The 23977-nt window shown below is 36.1% G+C and overlaps 1 protein-coding gene across 2 annotated transcripts in view; it reads left to right on the top strand.

Moving 5' to 3' along the window:
- Positions 1–23977, top strand: part of LOC149561605 (putative glutamyl endopeptidase, chloroplastic) — a 163547-nt gene that overhangs the window by 106768 nt on the left and 32802 nt on the right. For both annotated transcript variants that reach the window (XM_089825204.1, XM_089825202.1), the window contains one exon: positions 8964–9029. In XM_089825204.1, coding sequence (XP_089681330.1) covers positions 8964–9029 — 66 coding nt within the window. The remainder of the gene's footprint in view (positions 1–8963; positions 9030–23977) is intronic.

Raw genomic sequence — 23977 nt, 5'->3', positions numbered from 1 at the left:
TGGAGGATTACGAGCTCTTTTCAAGTTGTAATATGTTAAGGGTCGACGAAGGTAAGAAAGAAGAGGGAAATGAATATCCGAAGCAATACAGAGAAGCGGAAAAAGGAAAGGCGGTTATGTTTGAAACGGAAGGGAAGAACATACAGTACGAACCCAGAAAACGGAAAGACTCCATTGTACGACCGCGTAGAAAGGAAATGTTACGGCGAACCAGGGATATAGTAGAAAGGTGACGATAGCAAAGAAAACACATCGTATGGTCTACATAGGAAACAAAGAGGAAAGGTTTAATAAAAGTTGTAACAGTATGGAGTGGAGGTGTTATTGATGGCAAGAAGGGGCAGCCGACGGAGTCCATGGGACTGAGCTTCGGGAACAAACTGGGCGATATGGGAAACCGGAGGGAGAGATCGTGTACCTTAAATAAACTTGATGAGCGATGATTGCAGGCACAATGGGCCACGGAGGTGACCCGGAATAGGCACAAAGCATGGCATGATAGAGACCTGAAATTGAACACGTTCTAACCAAGACAGTTGGTGTTGAAGTATGATGAACAGAACAAGATCAAACCAAGCAAGTTTCAAGTGAAATGGGTTGGGCCGTACCAGATTCAGGAAGTGGGTGATAACGGAGCAATAAAACTATGGATGCTCGATGGATAGAAAGCTGATGCAGTGCATAGGTTGAAGTTGAATGTCTACCATGAAAGCAATAACACACCTTCGCGGACGAACAACTGAGAAAAGAACGACTGTAAATACTGTATATATGTAAATATTGTACATATGTAAGATCAGTAAGGACAGTCTATAAAAAAAATTAAAAAAAAAAATTGAGAGGCATCTTGGAGGAACCGTACGGTGGGTATGAACACCGTACAGTGTTTTTAAGTGGCCACCTTACGGCATTAGTTGTATCACACCAAGCACTGTACAGACGTCCAGAGGCAGTGTCAGGAATATAAAGAGGCTACGTACGACGCTTAAGCATTCGTTCTGGAGGCATTCAGCTTGGAGGCTTGGTACCTGAAGGACACCGCACGACATGTGATTGGCATAACTTTGTGTACCACTGTACGACATCAGGAGGAGATTGTACAGCTTCATACCATACGATGTTTTCAGTGTCAGCGTACGACACTTTAAAATGCTACTGTACGGCCATCTTGGAACGACATCTGGGATATGGAGAGTACTGTACGACATCATCAAACTACAGGATATATTCATTTCATCACCGTACGGTTCACTGTGAAACACAAGAAAGGAGCACGTGAGTAACGAATACCGTACAGACCGATTGAAGAATTCACCAATATGCAAGCACCGTTTGGCAAGCAGGAAACACAGAAGGGCCATACCCAAGTACCAACATCCATACCATGCACCGTACGGTGAGCAAGGACACAATATAAGAGTGCTATTGGAACGCTCTGTACGATACCAGGAGTAGTAAGCTATAAAATCAGTGATTTCATTCGAAGTGCCTAGCTAGAGGCGTATGGGGAAGGAATTTAGTTGTTACTATTGCGTGAGTATCTAGTAAATTAGCATGGCATAGAGGGTTTTAAACAAGCATATTATGAAAGGCGTCCAATGGATTAAGAACACATAGACTAGAAGTTGTGAATTGATGCAATCAGGAAGGCAAGTTGAGGAGTGCAGCCGCATAGCATCAAGAAGGGTGGCAGGAGGTTTTCTAAAAAAAATAAAATTTAAAATTTAAAATAAAATAAAAAATGACGACAAATCAAAAATGTTCTGAATGACTAATGCATGATGCCAAAGGGAATAGAAATACATAATCAGGTAGAAAACATAAGCGGTTGTCAAAAAGAGTGTTGGATCAGAAGAAAATCACAAAAATGGTGTTTTATGTGGCTTCGAAAGTGCTAATTTGGTCTTGGCGGCGAACCCCACTGGCCCTAGACCCCCAGTCGTTGTCAGTCATGGGAAGTTTGACTAGTTGATGAGACCTGGACTTGCTACAGGCATGCAGTATTTGTGTACCAGGGGTGGAGGATTAGAGTGCAGCAGCAGAGAAAGTAGATGGAGGGGTGCAGGTGGGAGACCCTCTACCACTAGTGGAGGAGAAGGATAAGGATGTTCATTCATGCCTTGTTGACATCATAGAGTGAAGCAAGTCCCTGGCAGAGTTGGTGCTTACAGAGAGAAGACGGGCAGAGGCTGGGCAGGAAGCTCGGGAGACGGCTGAGAAGGCTCGGGAGGAGATGGCCTACCGACTTGCCACCTAGCAGGTTGCATGGGAAGCAAAGCGGACAGCCTTGTTAGCGCAACTCAAGGAAGGTGCACGAGGGAAGCAACAGGCAGAACAACAGTTAGCAGCAGTGGAGCAGCGTTTGGCAACAGAACTACAGGAGAAGGACTCAACAAAGAGGGCTCATGATCGGAAAGGAGCCGAGTGCCAGGAGGTTACATTGATGCTGAAAGAAGTTGTTGAGGAGAACTCTCAGATTAGAGCTGATTTGAAGGTTCAGATAGAACAAGTGTATTAGCTTCGACGCAGCCGGTCTTCACAGTCTGAGATAGCCTTCTGGTTCATGATATCTATGTCTATGTTGTTTTTATGAATAAGTTTAGTTAGTTGTCTGTTTGAGTTTTGTTGTGTAGTCATCCATAGACGACTTTTCTTTTCGGGGGGGATGATTTCGTCGGTAAATACTGTGTAGCCGATAGTGTATGTGTTAGGATGTATGTCGTCGGTATCGGGAAGGTTCTTATTATGTAGCCAACATGTTGTATGTGGCCGATGGACCCCTTCGAGAAGGTTTCTCGGGATGTATATATACACCTTCCGGGTAATCATTGTAATCATCATCATAAGCATAATGTAATGTCTTTGGCATATGCGAATAATACAAGTTCTGCTATTCTGATCCATTGTCTGTATGCATTGATTTCTTTACCCCAGTACGGTAAACAGTGTCCACCTGCGTGAACTGTGTATACAAAAAATTCATTTGCTCCCCTAGTAGGCTGGCCAAGGTTAGAGACACAACCCGTAGGCTTTGGGTGCCTATATATGAGAGGTCAAACCTCCTTGTTCAAACACCGAATGCAAGCAAATTGGGTGCTTAGGAGTTGGCAATTTTCATCAATTGGTGTTAAATTCTCGTTGTTGTGGAAGCTATTATTGACAACATCAAACTCACATCAGGCTGCCAGATAATCAGAACTATACAAGATTTAAAAATTAAATTTCCTTAGGGTGAAAAATCAAGTAATCCTTTGCAAATTTTAGATGTGTAAACCTTGAATTTTTGTAGCAGTGAACAAGGTAAAGTTTTGTATGATATGTTGATGGAAATCTTGAAGAAAATTGAACTGGCGAAGTCACCTTGTCTTGAAAAAAAGTTGAAACTAGATGGATTATCATATCATGCAAGCTTTAAGATTTCCTTCACATTGTTTATTCTAACCATTTTGTGAGCTTAATGATCTTTTTCAGTGTAACACCAGTACTGAGGTACGTTGGGACGATAGGATGAGTTTCTAGGATGGGGGGAAAATGGGCCTCATATTTGGGATGGCAGTGGGACGACCAAGGGATGTCGACAAGAGGACTTGGCAAGGAGGGGTGTTGTATAGTTTACATATAGAGCTTGAAATGCTAGTTATGAATTGATGTTTCAGTAGAATATACCAAATTAAAATACTTGAATATAGTGAAATTGCAACATGAACTAAAACCATTGAACATTTAACATAGTAACATACCTACTAGTAACACTCAAAAATCAAAATTCAAATAGAAATTCAAGTACTCATTCCAGTGGTGGCATGGTTGTAGAATGGCGGAGGTGGGCGGAGGTGGGGGTACTTGGGTACTCAAGTTCCTGGTGCAGGGATGTCTTGGGGACAGGTACTTTGAGTTTTAGAAGGGGGTGCGAGTCCGTATGTTACTAAAATCTTTCCTTTGTTTTCCAAGGAAATTGTTGAAGGAGAGGTTTGGAGAATGAAAGATGGTTGCAAGGTCAAGCTCAAAACATCAAGTAAGAAGATGCTCATGGACAAGGATGAAGCTCAAAGTTGAAAGTGCAAATTCAAGGTAAGATAATGATGAAGTTCAAGAAAGCAAAGAACAAGGAGAAAAGTTCGAATTTTCAAGACTAAAAGTGAAAGAAAATCACCACCAACTTAGATTTTCTTAGGAAATCAAAGCTCACGTTCAAGGATCCATGTGCATGAAGACTACATCATCTCAAGAAGATCAAAGTTAAGGCATTGAAAGTGACATCAAGTTTGCAAGTACGAACAATTTCAAAATCATGAAAATGAGAATTTCCAAGGGCAAGGATGAAGAAAATTTGAAAAGATGAAGCAATTTAGGAATTTGCCATCACAATTGAAGACTAGATAATATTGAGTATCAAGAGATATTTTTTCATCACCAAGGAATTGACCAAGTTTATTAGAATAGGATGTTGAGGTGGCACCCACTTGTCTTCAACCAATCAGTGGGCTATAGTTACACATGCTCAAGAACATTCAATCATATTATGCCAAGTGTACATGTCAAGTCCACATCATGCCTCTACCTAATTTATTTTTTCATTAGCTCTCAAAAGCATTGTAATTTTCTCTTGGCCAACAAGGTGGTGCCTTCATGTAATTGGATGATAGTAGTGATAACCCTAATTATGGTTTGTAATGGGTTAATCTTGGTCCTCAATCTTGAATTGATCTTAGCTCTTCATTGTAATTGGATAACTATAAAAGGCCATGGCCTCATTTGTAACCCATGAGATTAGAGAAGAGATTAGTTTTAGAGGTAGAATAGGAGAGGAGAGTTGTTGAAATTGTTGCCATAATGCTATCAAAGTAATTGTTGATTCATTGTTGATCATCATAGTGGATTAATTGTGTTTCTTTGGAGTATTGCATGGTTTCTACATTTCCTCACATAGAATATAGATTAGAAGTAGTGTTTAGTTGAATGGAAATGATTTTGGATTCATCTTTGGTGAACTCGCTTAGAACAAACTACTAGCTGCTTGCTAATTGCAAGTTTGCCTTGTGTTGATGAATTTTACATTTATAAACTTAACTTCAATTATTGTTTGCACTTTGATATGGATTGATGGATGATGTTAATGAAATGGTAGTCATTTGAACATCTTATAGTTACCTTAGAAAATTGTACTAGCTTTGTTGATCTCGATGGTTAAACTAAGTCTATAGAGCCTTAGAGACATCCACAGTTTCTTGCATTTTAGGAGTAGATTAGTCTTCAAAATCATTATCCTTTGCATTTTATTTGGTTGGAGGTGATTGAAGTTGTTAAAGTAGTTGATATCCATTGAATGAGTAGCATAAGTCCATTTTGTGATAACCAACATATCACATCATTATAATTGAGTGAAAGTCCATGATATGAAGGAATTTTGAGGTTGTCTCATTTGATCATACAATTTGTATACATTGTTTTGTATATGAGCATCCTTATTCAAGAGAGTTGGAAATTTGGTGTTTCATCATGGAATACTAGGTATTCGATTCTATATGTTGTAGTGAAACAAAACTCACATCAACAGTTAGAAAACCTAGCTTATGGTGTAGATAGTTCTATACTTCTTTAATGCTAAAAAAATCCTCCAAGGATGGCAAATCAAAATCTTTGACCCAACCCTTGAGAGTTTTTTACCATTGTTAAAAAACTCAGACTAGACAATAACTTGAATGGCCTAAAATATTTGGAAAACTTGAACTCCCACAAACTTGGTGAAGAAATAAACACTTTTATTGAACATTGTAAAATATATAAATTCTTTAAATATTCTATATAAAAAACACTCAGGCACACCAAATTTGTAGAACACTATTGACTTGAGATTTCCATCTATACAAATCAATGTTTTAACTATATATAATTTTTTTTAGCAAATTAGCATAGTCATACCAAAAAAAAATGAAGCATTTGAATAAAATTGAGTTCAACGAAACAACTAAAGCCTTCAAATATACAAAATTTTGTAATAAATTACTAATAATGTTTCTAGAATACTTATTGCTAAGTACTTATGGATTTTTTAATTTTGTATGAAATTTAGTATTTGTTATGGTTTATTCAACACATTTATATTATAAGATATTTTTAATAGATCATCTATTACATTTTATTTCTAATATCTTAATTGAAAATTATATAATGTATTATTTTTGATTGGTAATGAGCCGAAGCCTTGAGTATTATTTGTTGAAATTAATTATCATTATGTATTAAGCTTGAGTAGACTCGAACCACCTCCCTGATAAGAGACTCACAATTTACCATTGTGTTGTAGGCTCTTGCCTGAAAATTATATAATATATTAATACTTATTCATTAAATTTTTAAAAAATTGTATGTAATGACTAGTGTATTACTTTGAAGTCATAATAATGAAATCTGATATGAATCGATGCTTTCACCATCACTAGAGGGAAAAATTCCATCTAGAACTAATCGTTCAATAAGCTGAACCAATTTTTATTTTGAGTTTTGTTTGTGTTTTTTCTTCACATCTGGCTGTGTTTTTCCTTCTGTCCTTTCTTTTTCTCATTGTTAAGAAACGTAAGCACCTTTTGACATTGGTTTAAAATGAAAAATAAACCCTAAAAAAATTGAACTTTATATAATAACTTAACACTTTATTCACCCGTTAATTACATGGTAAATGTTTCATGTGATGCCACAATTTTTTGACAAAAAATATTGCAATTTTTAGAACAAATTGGGCCTGAGTTAATGTGCGATTGTAATGTTTGCAGTTTGGACTTGCAATGCATCACAATTTTGCAATATTTTTGTGTTTCTTTCAAACTTGGTTCTAACAAACCCTCTATGAACCAAGAAGTGAAATGCTAGTTATGAAATGATGTATAATAGTACTATACATATAGTACCTGAAATGCTAGTTATGAAATGATGTATAATAGTAATAGAATTATAAATTATAATACCAAATGCTTTAACATAGCAAAATTGCAACATGAATATTAAAAATATCATGAAGATGATTATAATGAGTAACATGATATCAAAACAAGTAAATCATGTACATACATTCATAATTATGCACTTGTAGTATATATATGTGTGTGTAACAGTGACCTTTGCGGTAGCTAGTAAACCCACTTTCGATCACAAGTGCTGCAGCTGCAATTTTTGCTTGCAGAAACCTCCAGCAGTGAGATGGTGGCACAAAGGCAGTGCTGGGGGGACTAGGGAACTCTAAGTCCCTATCCCAGGGACATCCCCAAGTCAGGTGCATGGGGGGTTTGGGAGGGGGGAAGGGCACGTCCCTGTGTTGCACTTTAAAATACTCAAATTTGAAGGCACTAAACTTTTCTAGGAAATGTTCACATAGTCATTTAGTCTGCAACACTAATTCACAACATGAATGGTTATTCAAACTGCCACAATAAGTATTGTTCTATCCTGGCTGCATTTTTCCTTTGTGAGTGAAGTCATCCTTCATGAATATTTGATAGATATATAGGTTGAGATTTTTAAATGCAGAGACTTCTAATTATTAATTAATAGTTTTCATTGGTCACACATTGCCTTACTTTTCCTGGAGGAGGACAAGACTCAATCATACAGGTTGTGCAGAAGTGCCTGGAGCATTCAGTCTGACACAGGCGCCGATCTTCTTGTCCATGGAAAAATGACTTTAGCCTGTGCTTGTTTTCTCATTCTTACTCAGGTCAGAGGCACATAAATGTTTTGCACTTCAATACCACTATAGAACAACAAAACAAAATAACAATAAAAAAATTTACATTGCAAACAGATCTGGTTCATCCATTACATTCAATATATTGGCCTTTTTAAGCTATTATTTTCCTGTTACGGAAATAACTTTCTACACAACAACATAACTAGTTTCTTAAATATAAATCTTAATTTCCTAACAAAGATAGTGGTCCTTAGTGATTATCTTATGCTCTGTAATCTGTGGTAATTCTCCAAGAGCCATCTTTGTGTTTCCTATCATGACTACGGTGGATTGGGAGAATAACTTCTCTGCTAATAATTATTGGAGCTGTTTTTAATCTCATTATTTTTCAAAAGTGATTGTATACAATCCAACATAAAACAAATGTGATCCCATGCTTTACCTCTCTTGTTGGTGGCAACCCCTGAGGTTATGAAACACTTCCTAAAAGGATGCCAACACCTCATCCAATTGATTTTATATGTTTGCAGTTAGACATTGAAGAAGCCTCGGTTCCACTAAAATTGCCTGGTCTGATAAATCAATTTTATAGCTTGATGGAAACTTATGATTCTTACTTTTGTGCTGTGGTGTCCCTTCATGATGATGTACTTAGCTCCATTCTTGGCTCATGGGTACTTCTTGGTCCTTGCTATGAAAATAGCATTTGCCATACAAAAATGGATTCCCAAGCACTGTTAAGAGCATCAAGTGAAATTGCATGTACATCAACTTATCAATCAACTTTAGACTTCCAAACTGATTTTTTCACCTCTTAGTATATTGAATTTCCACTCCATATCACCTAACCCAATTGGCATAAATGATGATACTCGTATGTTTTTAATTAAGCTTTCTAACAAGATCAGCTGAGTTCAAATTGCATTCAGAATTGAGATCAACAGCTCAATCCTAGAACTCCATAGCTTCGTACTTTGACAATCATGAGTACTTTTTGAAGTTTTTTTAGTGTGTAGAATAAAGTATCTGACAACAAAGGCTTACAAATGCTAATCGTTTGAGCATTCGGCATCTTTACCAATTTTTAAGTTCTCCAATAATCAATGTTTCTTGACAGTGAATCAGAACAGAGGTCAATAGAGGAAGACAATTAAATAATATGAGAGTACAAACATTTAAGCTTATGCTGTCCAAATTGAGTCAATTTTTTTTTTTTAAAACTTGTATGGAATACTTCAGATTAGTCTACAAATCTAAATGTTTAGTTTCTGTTTAGCAGGTTTGCTATTTTGTCTGCGCCAACTATTCCAATCATCGGAGAAGGAGATTCGGAGGCAAACGACAGGTATGGCCACTAAATTGTTGACATTTTTTCGACTACCCTATTTCAGGACGGAAAGTAGATGCACAGGAAGAAATGAGTTTTTCTTTTTGTTTTTATTGTGTTTATTAAACATCTTTTGCTGGACACTATAATCTCCCCTTTAGGGATCACCTTATTTTTCCCCTAAATTCACAAATCCAAAATAAAACCGGAGCAAACTGTAGTTTGTATTTCTTACTCGAATAAAATAAGATAAGCTGTATAAATATCTGAAGTCTGATTTCTCATATCAGGTGATCCTTTAAGATCAAGCTTCTATATTAAATGGAATTCTTCTGCTCAATCTGCTTTTAAAATGTGAAGAATTCTCTTTTGTTGCTTTTCTGCATTTTTTTTCTTGAAATGAAATCTCCTTCGTTCTTTATTGGTGCAAGAGTCACCACCTTTCATTAGAATCAATTCATCACTTTTCATTGTTGCCTTTGAGAATAATGTATTATCCCCCAAATTGCTCTCCCTTGGATGTCCCCTTAATGAAACATTCTCCTATTTATATCTTCCAACGCGGGGGAGGGTCACACCTCTTCATCACGGCTGCCCTTTCCAAAGGTTACAACCTTCTACAATTACCACCTTTTGGATGAGTCACGACTCATTACCCTTCATCATCTATGTGCTTTGAAAGAGTTACAACCTTTCATAATTACCCCTTTTTGATAAAGTCACAAACCTCCATAGTTACCACCTTTTGGAGTCCCAACACTTCATAACTTCTGCCCCTTGAAAGAGTCACTTCTTTATTTTGAAATCTCTCATTTCTTTTTCCTCTTCTATTAATTCTTTCTTGCTGCACACTTCCCTTTTCTCTTCCTCTCTTCCCCTTTCAAATGAATTTCTCTTCTCCTTTTTATACCTCATGTTTAAGAGAAAGAACTTTTCATTTCATGTCTGCTTCCATTAGCTGAACTAAATTTAATTATGTTACATTATAAATTTTATTTGTATTCTTTTATATTATAATTATTAATAAATTATTAAATCCTATTTCACAAAGGGGGCATCACATATCCAAACATTTTAACTTCAACTAAGATATTTCCATTATCCCATTATAATATAATGACCATTCACTCAATCTGGTTCCATAGAATGGAGGAGAATGTTACAATTTTATTTCACTCTGTTTCTAAACATGACTACCAATTAAGCATGCTCAACTACTTGCAAGCTTGACATTTTTTCCAGAATATTTATATTTTGATTCCTGTATCTTGTCTATATTATTTGGCTTTAACACTGAAAAGAATGGTATATTTTTTACAATGTGGTTATCAATATTTTTAATAAAAGATTTAGATCTGCAGAAGTTCCTACTCAAATGAAATCTTCTCCCTTTATATCCTCCAGTATAAGGGAGAGTCACACCTCATCTTAAAGGTCACATCCCCTTACAATTACCATCCTTTGAAAGAGTCACAACCCTTTATCATTGCTGGTCCTTAGGAAGAGTCACTTCCTTATCTTCTTCCATTAATGCTTCCTTAATTTCTTTTGCTCCATTCTTCCTTCCTCCCTCCATGTATCCCCATTCAAATGAAATTCTCTTCTCTTGCTTTATATATCACATTGAGGAGGACAGCTTTTCATCCCCGCCCTTAAACCATTCATTCAGAACTTTGATTATATTAATTTGATAAATTTTAATTTCTTTTTATTTATTAATAAATACTATTTCAGCTAGGGACATTATAGTCTTCCCTTCCCAAGATTTCTATGGACTGAATAATGAAGGCCTCAACTATATTGTTGGATGTTTATATTCATTATTTAATTTTGTTGACCCAATGTTTGCACGATATCCTAGATATCGCTGTGTTAAAAAGGGTGATTTTTGCTGACTTAGCACCTTCTTGGGGACTTGTGACATGGCTAATTACCTCCCATGAGTCCGGTTAAATCTGACATTTATATCGAGCATTGATAGTTCAAGCTTTTGGCACAGTTGCAAATGATTCCAACAATTGTTACTAGAGCCTTGGGTCAAAAATTTGAGTCTCCCTTAAATGGATCCTAAAGGCCCAGTCAGTGTCAAGGGTGAGATTGTTGACGTGGTGGTCAGCACCTCCTTTGGGATTCGTGAGATGGTTTAACTATGTAAGAAACCAGACCCTAGGAGGAATAATAGTAGATAATCTGATCAAATGCAAATCATGTAGAAAGTGGCACCAATAGTGTAACTTGGAAAATCAATTCAGAAAATCACCAAAAAACCTCCAGAATACATTACTATCGGGTGTCTGATTATCTCTGTATGTTTTAGCCAAAAGAGGGCATGAACAACAAACATTCAAAAGACACACGTACACACACTACTAGGAAAATTTAAACAATAGATCACTCCTTTACATAAACAAGATGCATTGAATAAAGATGATGGAACCTGCAGCTGGAGCGATTCAGAATACTACCCCCACAATCCCAGATTGGTCATTAATGGCCAATGTGAGCTTACCATTTCCTTCAGCTGCTGCGTGGCATATGAGGCACATGGTTGTAGTCTCCAATATCGCGTGGCCCTGTTACTACTGTTGTCCACCCTCACGACCTTCCATTGATCACCCGCGAAGTGGAATGACCTCCACGGCTGTATGGAAATCCCAGCTTCTCGTACATACATCACCACTAGCTGCTGTGGTGAAGGAGAGGAAGATGGGATCAGATATCCCTGATGGCTTCGACCCTGCCCAAAACTGGTGACTGAAGCTCACTTCCAGTTATATCCCGGATGACTCCCGCTGTTTGAAGCTTAGGAACAGGCCACTAACTGCAATGGTTTTCTGTCACTAATTCCTAGACATGCTGACAGTTTAGAACCTGATTACTAACTACTGCCAAATCTTACTAATGCTGGAGTTCGAATGCCAAACTTGCCTCTAAGTGTGGAGCCAACCGAAACAATCTTTTCCTTGCCAATCCTCTGCCTGAATCTGAACTAAAACTCCAATGAGATGCTGGGGCTACGTCCAACTTCTCAGATTTTGCTTTAGAGGTTTTGTCCTTAAGAGCAACCAGTCACATTTAAGCAACCTTTCATTTGTATAATATTATATTTCATGGTGTCAATCCCAAGGAAGCTTGTTGCCTTTATAACCTCGATATGAGGGGAAGTACAAACAACTAGGCAATGTGGGATAAAAGCCATTTTCATCTTGTAACATACGGTTAATTCCACAATTATAAATCTACTGAATTTAACATTTGATGAGATATCTAAACAAATATTGAAGCTAATTCCACAATTATAAATCTACTGAATTTAACATCTGATGAGATATCTAAACAAATATCTAAGATTCTGAATCTATTTTAATTACTGAGTATCAAATTATTCTAAAATTTTATCTAGTATGCTTAAAAGAATTCAAATTAAGGAACGACTAAATGCATGGAAGAAATCTTTCAGAAAAATGCATACAGATATATATATAAATAAAGAAACTTAAATAAACTGGATACGTATTGATTTCCTGAGAGTCTTTTCCAATTAATTGACCAAGCTCTGACTTTGGTGAGAGGAGAAGCATTAACATGGGCTTAACCTCCCAACCGCGGACCTTTTTACTTATCCCCACAAGTTCTAATTGAATAGAACGGCCCTCCCTACTCTGAGGTCGGACTTGGGATGTTCATCGATCCAGTCATCGGAGTACTCAGGTGGGTTGAGGTCCCAACAGCTTTTGAATAGCTGAAGAATCAGGACAACAACGCGATCATTTGTTGTGGCATGAATGCCCTTTTTATCGCCCTGGCCAGGGATTTCAGAGGTGGGTTTTATAACCCGATCTCCACCGCTCAGCTTGACAATTAATTCTTCAAGTGGATTTACATGAGCTATATAGATTATTAGATCATAACAATTATTCATCTATTAACAATTACTGATATCTACCTTATTTTTCTTGTATCAGATTCATCTACATCTTTTCACCAGCAACAGATCTTCAAATCAGTGATTCTTGATGCCTGAATCCATTTCAATCTTACACTTAATCATAAGTTTTTGGTTCGGCTTTCTCAAATTTTATGGGTACTAGACTTGATTTTTATTACCGTTTTGATGGATGGATACGGATCAGTTCTTAACATATCTCCACAGATTATGACCTGGGTGGTTCTAATACAGTTCTATCGCAAGGAAACATTGAGATAAAATTCAAACATATACGTGGAAAAGAAAGAAAGATCTAATGGTTTTTATTATTTCCTTATTACCACTGTCAAGGACGTTTCATGCTTTATTGCTAACAAGTTACTATGCTCAGTGATATTCTACTAAGGTGGTAAGCACATGTGAGATACTATGACTCAATTTGTATACTTCTACTCTTCACATTCATCCAACCCGACTCAGAAAATAAAGAACAGAATAGAGATGAAATTCGCGTGCAAGAAGATATGGACAAATGCAGATCATCCTTACTTATCTTCAGTGTATTGTATGCTTCTGCGTGGGGTAAACTTCAACTGGTTTTGGAATCCGTGGCTCAGAAGCATGCAAGGATGGCTTCATGCAATGTCAGGTGAATGAGTTCGTGCATATCCGGTTCTGCAGACAAGACTTTTTGTTCTTTCCCGCACAGGTACAGAAGACATAAACTGAGAGACTGAAACAGAAGTAAGAAGAGACAGGTTTTTCTCCCAAAACGATAAGGCAGTATAAATAAAGATATCAATCGGCTGTTCGTCTCCTGCCGTTACAAGATTGTATTATGCATGAAACTCCCCATCGGTTAGAAAGTAAGATACGTTGGAACAATGATAAGAAGATATACGTTAATGTTTTATTATTATTTTGGTTAATTTATAATTAAGTATATACATAGTGGCACTATGCAATATTTGATTGTAAGTTAATCAAAGTAATAATATAATATTAAATGATATCGTTGTTTAGAAATTTAAAGGTAAGTTTTTTCTTTATTATTTAATTTTACAATTTTATATTATTTATAGCTCATGTAACTTTTCCACTTTAAACCTTAATTGTCAAGCTTAACAACCTTGCCATGGCGTCTTTTGATCAACCTGACCTTCCTGATAACTAGGTCACATGATAGTCCCGATGCCGAATAACATCATTTCGTAATGCTTCCCCCTCTTTCTTGAGTCTTTATCCTGTAACCTTCAAAACAATCATTCTCGCCAAAACATCAATTTCATAATTCATAATTTACTTAATAATATCATTAAGAATTTCACCATAAATAATAACTGGTTGAACAATGGTTAAAACTATTTTCGTTTCATATGAACATAATGATTATAAAACTGTATTCATTTTGCTTAAAACATAACGGCTAAATTCTAAATCCGTTTCACATGAATATAACGACTAACAACTAAATCCATTTCACATGAATATAACGACTAACAACTAAATCCATTTCACATGAATATAACGATTAACAACTAAATCCATTTCACATGAATATAACGACTAACAACTAAATCCATTTCACATGAACACAACGGTTATAAACTACTTGATCATGAAAATCTTATTTTTGGTTCAACGGCTATTTTTATCATAAAAGAAAATTAGGGCAAAATTTGGGATGTAACATACCCATCCCCTTAGGTTTTTCATCGTCCACGATGAAATAGTATCAAAGAAATTAATAATTAAATTTAGAAATAAGAAAATTATTCAATTTCCAGTTTCTGAAAATAAATAAGGGTATTTTTGAAAAATATCATGATAGTCTTCCCACATAGCATTATCTTCTGAATATTGATCCCATTGAACATTGCACTGAGTCACTTCTCGATTTCGTAAGTGCAGCTTACGCACCTCGAGTATTCTGGTTGGCTTTACCTCTACCACCCCTGGCTCTCGTACTTGCAACAGCTTCCAATCAATCATATGTTCATGATGACTGACAAACTTCTTAAGGTAGGACACATGAAAAACGTTATGCATCCTGGCAAGTGCTGGAGGTAAAGCAATCTTGTAGGCCACCGGGTTAACTACCTCCAAAACTTCAAAGGGACCCACATATCTGGGGGCCAATTTAGCATTTTTGCCGAATTTAATAGTACTTTTCTGGGGCTTAATTCTTAATAACACCTTGTCCCCTATAGCAAATTCTCTGGGTGTTCTTTTCGCATCAGCATAACTTTTTTGCTTGTCGTTAGCTTCCTTTAACTTCTGGCGGATTTGAAGTACTTGCTCTTCCATTTCTAGAAGCATTTCTGGGCCAACTATAACTTTGTCTTCTGATCGATTCCAACTTACTGGGGTTCTGCATTTACGGCCATACAAGGCTTCAAAAGGTGCCATTTTAATCGAAGACTGATAGGAATTATTGTATGCAAATTCAACCAGTGGCAAATACGTTTCCCATTGATACTGTCGATCCATGCAATAAACCCTTAGAAGATCCTCTAATACGTGATTAACTCGCTCTTTTTGGCCATCTGTCTCAGGATGATATGCTGAACTTATATTCAATTTAGTGCCCAAGGCTGAGAATAATGTCTGCCAGAATCTGGAAGTTACTCTTGTATCACGATCTGAAATAATTTTCTCCAGTACCCCATGTAATCTAAAAATTTCTTTTATGAATTTATGGGCTATCTCAGATGCTCCATCAGTTAAATTTCCTGGAATAAAATGTGCTACCTTAGTCAATCTATCAACTACGACCAAAATAGTATTATGTCGATTTCGAGTCATAGGCAACCCTTGTACAAAGTCCATAGATATTATTTGCCATTTCCATCTAGGTACTTCATTTGGATGTAACAGTCCTGCTGGATATCTATGTTTTGCTTTCACCTTTTGACACTCTAAGCAACTTGCTACAACCTCAATTATCTCTTTTTTCATTCCCTTCCAAAAGTATGAGGGTTTTATATGTGATAACATTTTTGTGACTCCTGGGTGTCCTGAATATGGAGCTGAATGATACTCCTCCAGAATTAATCTACGTAGCTCAGATTGATTGGGTACATAGATCCTGTGGCGATATCTCAACAGTCCATCATCTTCTAATTTAAATTCTGAATATTTGGGATCCTGTGGATCTCTAATAAGTACCAAACTGATTTCTGCATAAAAATCATCATTCTCCAAATGCTATAAAATCTGGTCTCTCAATTGAACTTTTATCTTAGTCACTGCCAAAATGTGCCTCCTTCGGCTTAGGGCATCGACAACCTTGTTTTTCTTTCCCTTAATGTAGCTTATGTCAAATTCATAATTTGCTAGGAACTCTAACCACCTCCTTTGTCTAGCATTCAAATTTTGCTGAGTAAAGATATATTTTAAACTTTGATGATCAGATTGAAGTTCGAAGGGTTTTCCAATCAGATAATGTCTTCACATTTGTAAGGCATGTACTATGACTGCTAATTCCAGATCGTGTGGTGCATAGTTTTGTTCATAATTCTTCAATTTTCTAGACTCATGCAATGACTTGTCCCTCTTGCATTAACACACCCCGTAGTCCTTCACCTGAAGCATCAGTGACTATCGTGAATGGTTTTTGTGGATTGTACTGTTAAAAATAGGTGCAGTAGTCAGTTTTTCCTTTAGATATTCAAAAGCCGTTTGACATTTTTCCGTCCAAATAAATTTTTTTCCCTTTCTTTGAAGTGTTGTGATTGGATAAGCTATTCTTGAAAAGTTTTTAACAAATTTCTTGTAAAATCCAGCTAATCCCATAGAACTCCTGACTTCCGACACATTTTTGGGTATTGGCCATTCTTTGATTGCCTTGATCTTAGATGGATCTACTGCTATGCCCTGTGTTGATATTATATGCCCTAGATATTGAATTTCCTTCTGGTAGAAAGCACACTTTGATAATTTTCCATATAATTTATGTTCTCTAAGTCTTTGTAGTACTATCTCTAAATGCTTCTGATGTTCTTCTTCATTTCTAGAATAAATAAGAATATCATCTATGAATACCAACACAAATTTGTCTAGGCAATCATGGAATATACTGTTCATTAAATTCATGAAAGCTGCAGGGGCATTAGTTAATCCAAACGGCAAGACTGTAAACTCATAATGTCCATATTTGGTTTTGAAGGCAGTTTTATGTATGTCTGATTCCTTAATCCGTAATTGATGATATCTAGATCTCAGATCGATTTTCGAAAACACGGTCACACCTTTCATTTGATCAAATAGATCATCTATCCTGGGTAACGGATACCGATTTTTGATGGTTACCTTATTAAGCATCCGATAATCTATACACAATCTCATGGTTCCATCCTTCTTTCTTACAAACAATATAGGAGCTCCCCATGGTGAGACACTGGGTCGAATCATTTTCTTATCAAACATATCTTGTAATTGAATTTGTAATTCCATAAGTTCTGTGGTGGTCATTCTGTACGGGGCTCTTGATATGGGTTCCGCTCTTGGTGCTAAATCTATGGAGAAATCAAATATCCGAGAAGGGGGTAATCTAGGAAGTTCTTCAGGAAATACATCTTGATAGCTCTTTAGATAGGGATATTTTTCTTCAAAAGATTCCTTTAGTTTTTGTTTAATTTTCCCATCTTCATAAATATATTCATCTTCGAGTGTAGTTTTCCTTAAATCTTCAATTTTTACTGTGAATATCTCACAACCTTTTCTTCCATACCTCTTAAGCTGCATTGCTGAAATCTGCTGGGCTCTTATTTTATGTTTGACCCTTGAAATACTTGTAGGCCTGCCTTGATCATCCACACAACTTACTGTTTTGGCTAGGCAATCTGCATTAGCCTTGTGCTTGCTGAGCCAATTTATTCCTATAATAATGTCGTAAGATCCTAATGGTGCTATTTATAAATTTAGTTCTGTAGAAAAGTTTGGAAAGTCAACCTGGGCTTCGAACAAGCATTGCTCTACCTTAGCCCTTGTTTGATTTGCATATTCGACTATCCATGGTTTTGCCATAAAGCCAGATCTTTTTGGAAATTTACTTAATAATTTAGGTGAAATAAAACATTCTGTTGCTCCAGTATCAATAAGAATAGTTACAGGGTTACCATAAATCTTACCCAGTGTTTCAATGGGGCCTATTTGTTGTTCTGCCTGTTGATTATTCAGGGCTGCATGAATTCTTTGTTGAAAAACCTGTTGTTGCTGTGGCAAGGGTGGGTGTGGTTGCTGATTGAGGTTAGGGCATTGTCTTTTAAAATGATTTCCTTTACAAATGAAACAACCTCCTAGTGGTCCTCTTTTTTCATTGTTCCTGTCATTTTTGTTTACATGAACGTTTCCCTGATTATCTTTGGTTCCACTGCTTCTATTATTAGGTTTGTTATTCTTAAAGTCCTTAAATTGTTTTCTTGGTGGTCCAAATTCTGCACCTTCTAAATTCCAATTGGTTTTCCTCTTACTATCCCCGATGGAATCATCTTTCTTGATTTTATGCTCCTGACGCACAGCTTTTTCCAAGGCTTCTTCCATGGTTCGTGGTGCTAAAACATCCACGGCTCCCCCTATTCTATTATTCAATCCCATGATAAATTTTCTTACTTTTAGATTAATATCCTGCTGGTAAGGCGGCACGTATTTAAGTAATCTGATAAATTTCTCCCAATATTTATGAACTGTCATTTCCCCCTGCTTCAGATTTTGAAACTCCATGGGTTTCTGATCATAGAAGGTTTGAGGTAGCCACCATGTTCTAAATATGTTGACAAACTTTTCCTAGGTTATGTCCGTTGATCTAATGTTCAACTCTACCTTAGTATTTCCCCACCAAGTTGCTGCTTCCCCAGTAAATTGTATATACCCCAAACAGCCTTAGAATTCTTTGAAAAATTCCGTATCTGAAAGTATTGTTCCATCTCCGTCATCCATGCTTCAGCTTCTTCCCCATATTCAGTACCACTGAATTTTGGAGGTTTAATTTTCTTAATGTCAGCTGATAAATCAGCTACGATCTCCTTTTTCTTTTGTTTATCAGATTGCTAAGGGGAGGGAGTCCTATTATGTTCCGAGATTTCAGTCTCAGCTCTGGGTGTCTCTTGCATTTCCTCACGTTGTTGCCCCATCTGAGCTGCCATCTCACTCATTCTTTTATCCATTGCTTCTAATTTTAATTGTGTTTCTTGAAGAATTTGAAGTAATAATTCATTAGAGGTTTGTTGATTTTCTCTGACTATTTCTCGGTTTTCCACATCCTCATTGTTATTCATGTTGTATTTGCAGGAGTTGCACCTGTTAGTTTACACAATTAAGTTAAAATTTTTTTAGCTTTTGTTGCTCAAAAGTTCAATTCCCCATTGTTGCTAAAATATTTATTTATTTATTTTATTGCACATCTATGCAAATTTTAATTACAACTCATATCCATTGCTCGACAAAGCAAATAAATATATAAAAAAAACTTTGCTCCACAAAGCAAAAATCTTATTTAACATTGCTCGACAAAGCAATCCTTTATTACAAAAAAAAAAAAAATTTCTCCAATGAGATTGCCTACATCCATAGATTATGTTTTATTTTTGTTTTGCAATTTCTGACTTAATTTGGTACATGTCCCGTACCATCCAAGATCCGTGAAAGTGAAGAAGGGGATTGTTCTGCTGAGCATTCCAAATCTAAATCAATTTATTCCTATATGTTGCTTTCTTGGCCGGGGTCCATCGAATCCTTTCCTTCTTCATCCGTCGAATGGCTTGATACATTGTTTCATCATCTCGAGGTTCAGAGCAGTAAGAATAGTCATACTTAGTCATATTTTGTAGGAGGTAAGGAAATATAGGGTGTCGAATTTTCTTGCGGGGTGTTCTACGTACTATCATCCTGTATTTGTTTTCATCTTTATTAGATTTCATGGACGTGATGAGCCCAGGTTCAGTGTTGAACCCAGTGCTCTGATACCATATGTAACATACGGTTAATTTCACAATTATAAATCTACTGAATTTAACATCTGATGAGATATCTAAACAAATATCTAAGATTCTGAATCTATTTTAATTACTGAGTATCAAATTATTCTAAAATTTTATCTAGTATGCTTAAAGGAATTCAAATTAAGGAACGACTAAATGCATGGAAGAAATCTTTCAGAAAAATGCATATATATAAAGAAACTTAAATAAACCGTATACATACTGATTTCCCGAGAGTCTTTTCCAATTAATTGACCAAGCTCTGACTTTGGTGAGAGGAGAAGCATTAACGTGGGCTTAACCTCCCAACCGCGGACCTTTTTACTTATCCCCACAAGTTCTAATTGAATAGAACGACCCTCCCTACCCTGAGGTCGGACTTGGGATGTTCATCGATCCAGTCATCGGAGTACTCAGGTGGGTTGAGGTCCCAACAGCTTTTGAATAGCTGAAGAATTAGGACAACAACGCGATCATTTGTTATGGCATGAATGCCCTTTTTATCGCCCTGGCCAGGGATTTCAGAGGTGGGTTTTATAACCCGATCTCCACCGCTCAGCTTGACAATTAATTCTTCAAGTGGATTTACATGAGCTATATAGATTATTAGATCATTAACAATTATTCATCTATTAACAATTACTGATATCTACCTTATTTTTCTTGTATCAGATTCATTTACATCTTTTCACCATCAACAGATCTTCAGATTAGTGATTCTTGATGCCTGAATCCATTTCAATCTTACACTTAATCACAAGTTTTTGGTTCGGCTTTCTCATATTTCATGGGTACTAGACTTGATTTTTATTACTGTTTTGATGGATGGATACGGATCAGTTCTTAACATATCTCCACAGATTATGACCTGGGTGGTTTTGATACAGTTCTATCACAAGGAAACATTGAGATAAAATTCAAACATATACGTGGAAAAGAAAGAAAGATCTAATGGTTTTTATTATTTCCTTATCACCACTGTCAAGGACGTTTCATGCTTTATTGCTAACAAGTTACTATGCTCAGTGATATTCTACTAAGGTGGTAAGCACATGTGAGATACTATGACTCAATTTGTATACTTCTACTCTTCACATTCATCCAAACCGACTCAAAAAATAAAGAACAGAATAGAGATGAAATTCGTGTGCAAGAAGATATGGACAAATGCCGATCATCCTTACTTATCTTCAGTGTATTGTATGCTTCTGCGTGGGGTAAACTTCAACTGGTTTTGGAATCCGTGGCTCAGAAGCATGCAAGGATGGCTTCATGCAATGTCGGGTGAATGAGTTCGTGCATATCCGGTTCTGCTGACAAGACTTTTTGTTCTTTCCCGCACGGGTACAGAAGACATAAACTGAGAGACCGAAACGGAAGTAAGAAGAGACAAGTTTTTCTCCCAAAACGATAAGGCAGTATAAATAAAGATATCAATCGGCTGTTCGTCTCCTGCCGTTACAAGATTGTATTATGCCTGAAACTCCCCATCGGTTAGAAAGTAAGATACGTTGGAACAATGATAAGAAGATATACGTTAATGTTTTATTATTATTTTGGTTAATTTATAATTAAGTATATACATAGTGGCACTATGCAATATTTGATTGTAAGTTAATCAAAGTAATAATATAATATTAAATGATATTGTTGTTTAGAAATTTAAAGGTAAGTTTTTTCTTTATTATTTAATTTTACAATTTTATATTATTTATAGCTCATGTAACTTTTCCACTTTAAACCTTAATTGTCAAGCTTAACAACCCTGCCATGGCGTCTTTTGATCAACCTGACCTTCCTGATAACTAGGTCACATGATAGTCCCGATGCCGAATAACCTCATTTCGTAATGCTTCCCCCTCTTTCTTGAGTCTTTATCCTGAACCTTCAAAACAATCGTTCTCGCCAAAACATCAATTTCATAATTCATAATTTACTTAATAATATCATTAACAATTTCACCATAAATAATAACTGGTTGAACAATGGTTAAAACTATTTTCGTTTCATATGAACATAATGATTATAAAACTGTATTCATTTTGCTTAAAACATAACGGCTAAATTCTAAATCCGTTTCACATGAATATAACGACTAACAACTAAATCCATTTCACATGAATATGATGACTAACAACTAAATCCATTTCACATGAATATAACGACTAACATCTAAATCCATTTCACATGAATATAACGACTAACAACTAAATCCATTTCACATGAACACAATGGTTATAAACTACTTGATCATGAAAATAGTATTTTTGGTTCAACTGCTATTTTTATCATAAAAGAAAATTAGGGCAAAATTTGGGATGTAACACATCTTTTAGTCACTTAGTTACTTTTTGTTCTAAAATGACTTTTAAGTCATAAAGTAACTTTATAAATCCGCTTTATAAAGTAAAGTGACGTAACTATAGAACTCCACAACTTCAAATATCTCCCCAGCGAAACCAAATTAATTCCTGTGACTTGCTAGCATCCTCAAGATTAATGCTATTAGCCTATTCGGATGGAAAGATAGACCAACAAGGCGCTAGTAAGGCCTAGCGTGGAGAAGGGGACATTACAAACTACTTCTCGTGGATCAGGTTAAATATGGTGTTTATATTGGACATTGATAATTCAATCTTTTGGTGCAACAAAAATTTTTATTCCAACAATTTTAACATATTTTAATTTAAGGATTAGAAGCATGACACACATCTATAACCTCAAATGTAATTCATATCTCATTGGCTCACTCTGGTTCTTGTGCCTAGAACGTATTAGGTATGAACCTGCCATGGAACATAGACATAAAAACATGAAGTATGTACACAAATAAATGTAGACACCAAAAACACATAACGCAGGGCACACACATAAAACCACAAAGTATACAATATGAATGTATGCAGATATGAAGCATGCATGCAAATACACATGCTTTTAGATCACTATTTTAAAGATTAAAAGTGGGCTTTACCCCTATCTTGCTGCCTGTACTATATTTCATGCAAAAAAGTGAGCCCAACCTGATCTTCTTGCTCATTTTCCATTTTGAGCCAAAAAGTTGGCATAATCCCAATCTTGCTGCTCATGGTCTATACGAGCTAGAATGTGGGCCTAACCCCATCTTTCAATTCATAATCCATTTAGAGATGGAAAGTGGGCCTAGCCCCAATCTTGCTGCTCATAAACCATTTTGAGCCACAAAGTGGGCTTAAAACCATCTCACTACTCATAAACCATCTAGAGCCACAAAGTGGGCCTATCTCCATCTTGCTGCTTGTAAGGCAATTAGATTGAGAAAGTGGGCCTAACCCCAACCCCATCTTGTCGCTCCCTATGGTCGTAATTTATAAATTTGCTCCAATATGTTTCAAGGATCTACTTATGAAGTCCCTTTGTATTTTGTCATAACCTTCTTTGTTTGAGACTTTTGTACGATGTCAAATGTGATCTTTGAGTAATTATTTGCACTATGAATTTTGTCATTTCTTGCCACTTGTGCTTGATGACTATCTTTAGACACATTTCATGTTCTGATATGTTGGTAGAATCATTGCTTTGTTACCAATTGTATTGCCCCCCTTTGGGATATAGTTGGTTTCTTACCAAGGTTGCACGGGGACGGGGTACTTGGGTACTTAGGGTATTGGTGCGGGTACAGGTACAACTATTTTTCAAAATAGGGGATGTGGGTACTTGCATATGTCAAACATTTTTTTAATTATAGTTTAATATTTATAGAAAATCTGAAATTACGAGTCATGAAAATGTTTTTTTAGAACAAGACAGTGATGAGTTTTGCAAATGTAATGTATTGTTTTCAGTTTCAGAGAAAGCAAACTTTCAACATGAACAAGTAGAACATAAATCATACAACAATGACATATTGCAAATGATAAACTTCTGACTTGCACAGTGATAAAGTTTACTGTTAATCAGTATTTTTTCGAAGTTTCAAACTGACTACGTATTGAACTAAGCTTGATACACAACAAGCTGATACCCAAACAAAAAACTGAAAATAAAAATTCAAAAATCGTAATCAATGTCCTTAGCTA

The sequence above is a fragment of the Cupressus sempervirens genome, chromosome 4, assembly GCF_028749045.1.
Source record: "Cupressus sempervirens isolate cs-2001-9-10 chromosome 4, ASM2874904v1, whole genome shotgun sequence".
In the NCBI taxonomy this organism is placed as follows: domain Eukaryota; kingdom Viridiplantae; phylum Streptophyta; class Pinopsida; order Cupressales; family Cupressaceae; genus Cupressus; species Cupressus sempervirens.
The sequence above is the reverse complement of the archived record's forward strand: the minus strand, read 5'-3'. Positions and strand labels throughout refer to the sequence as shown.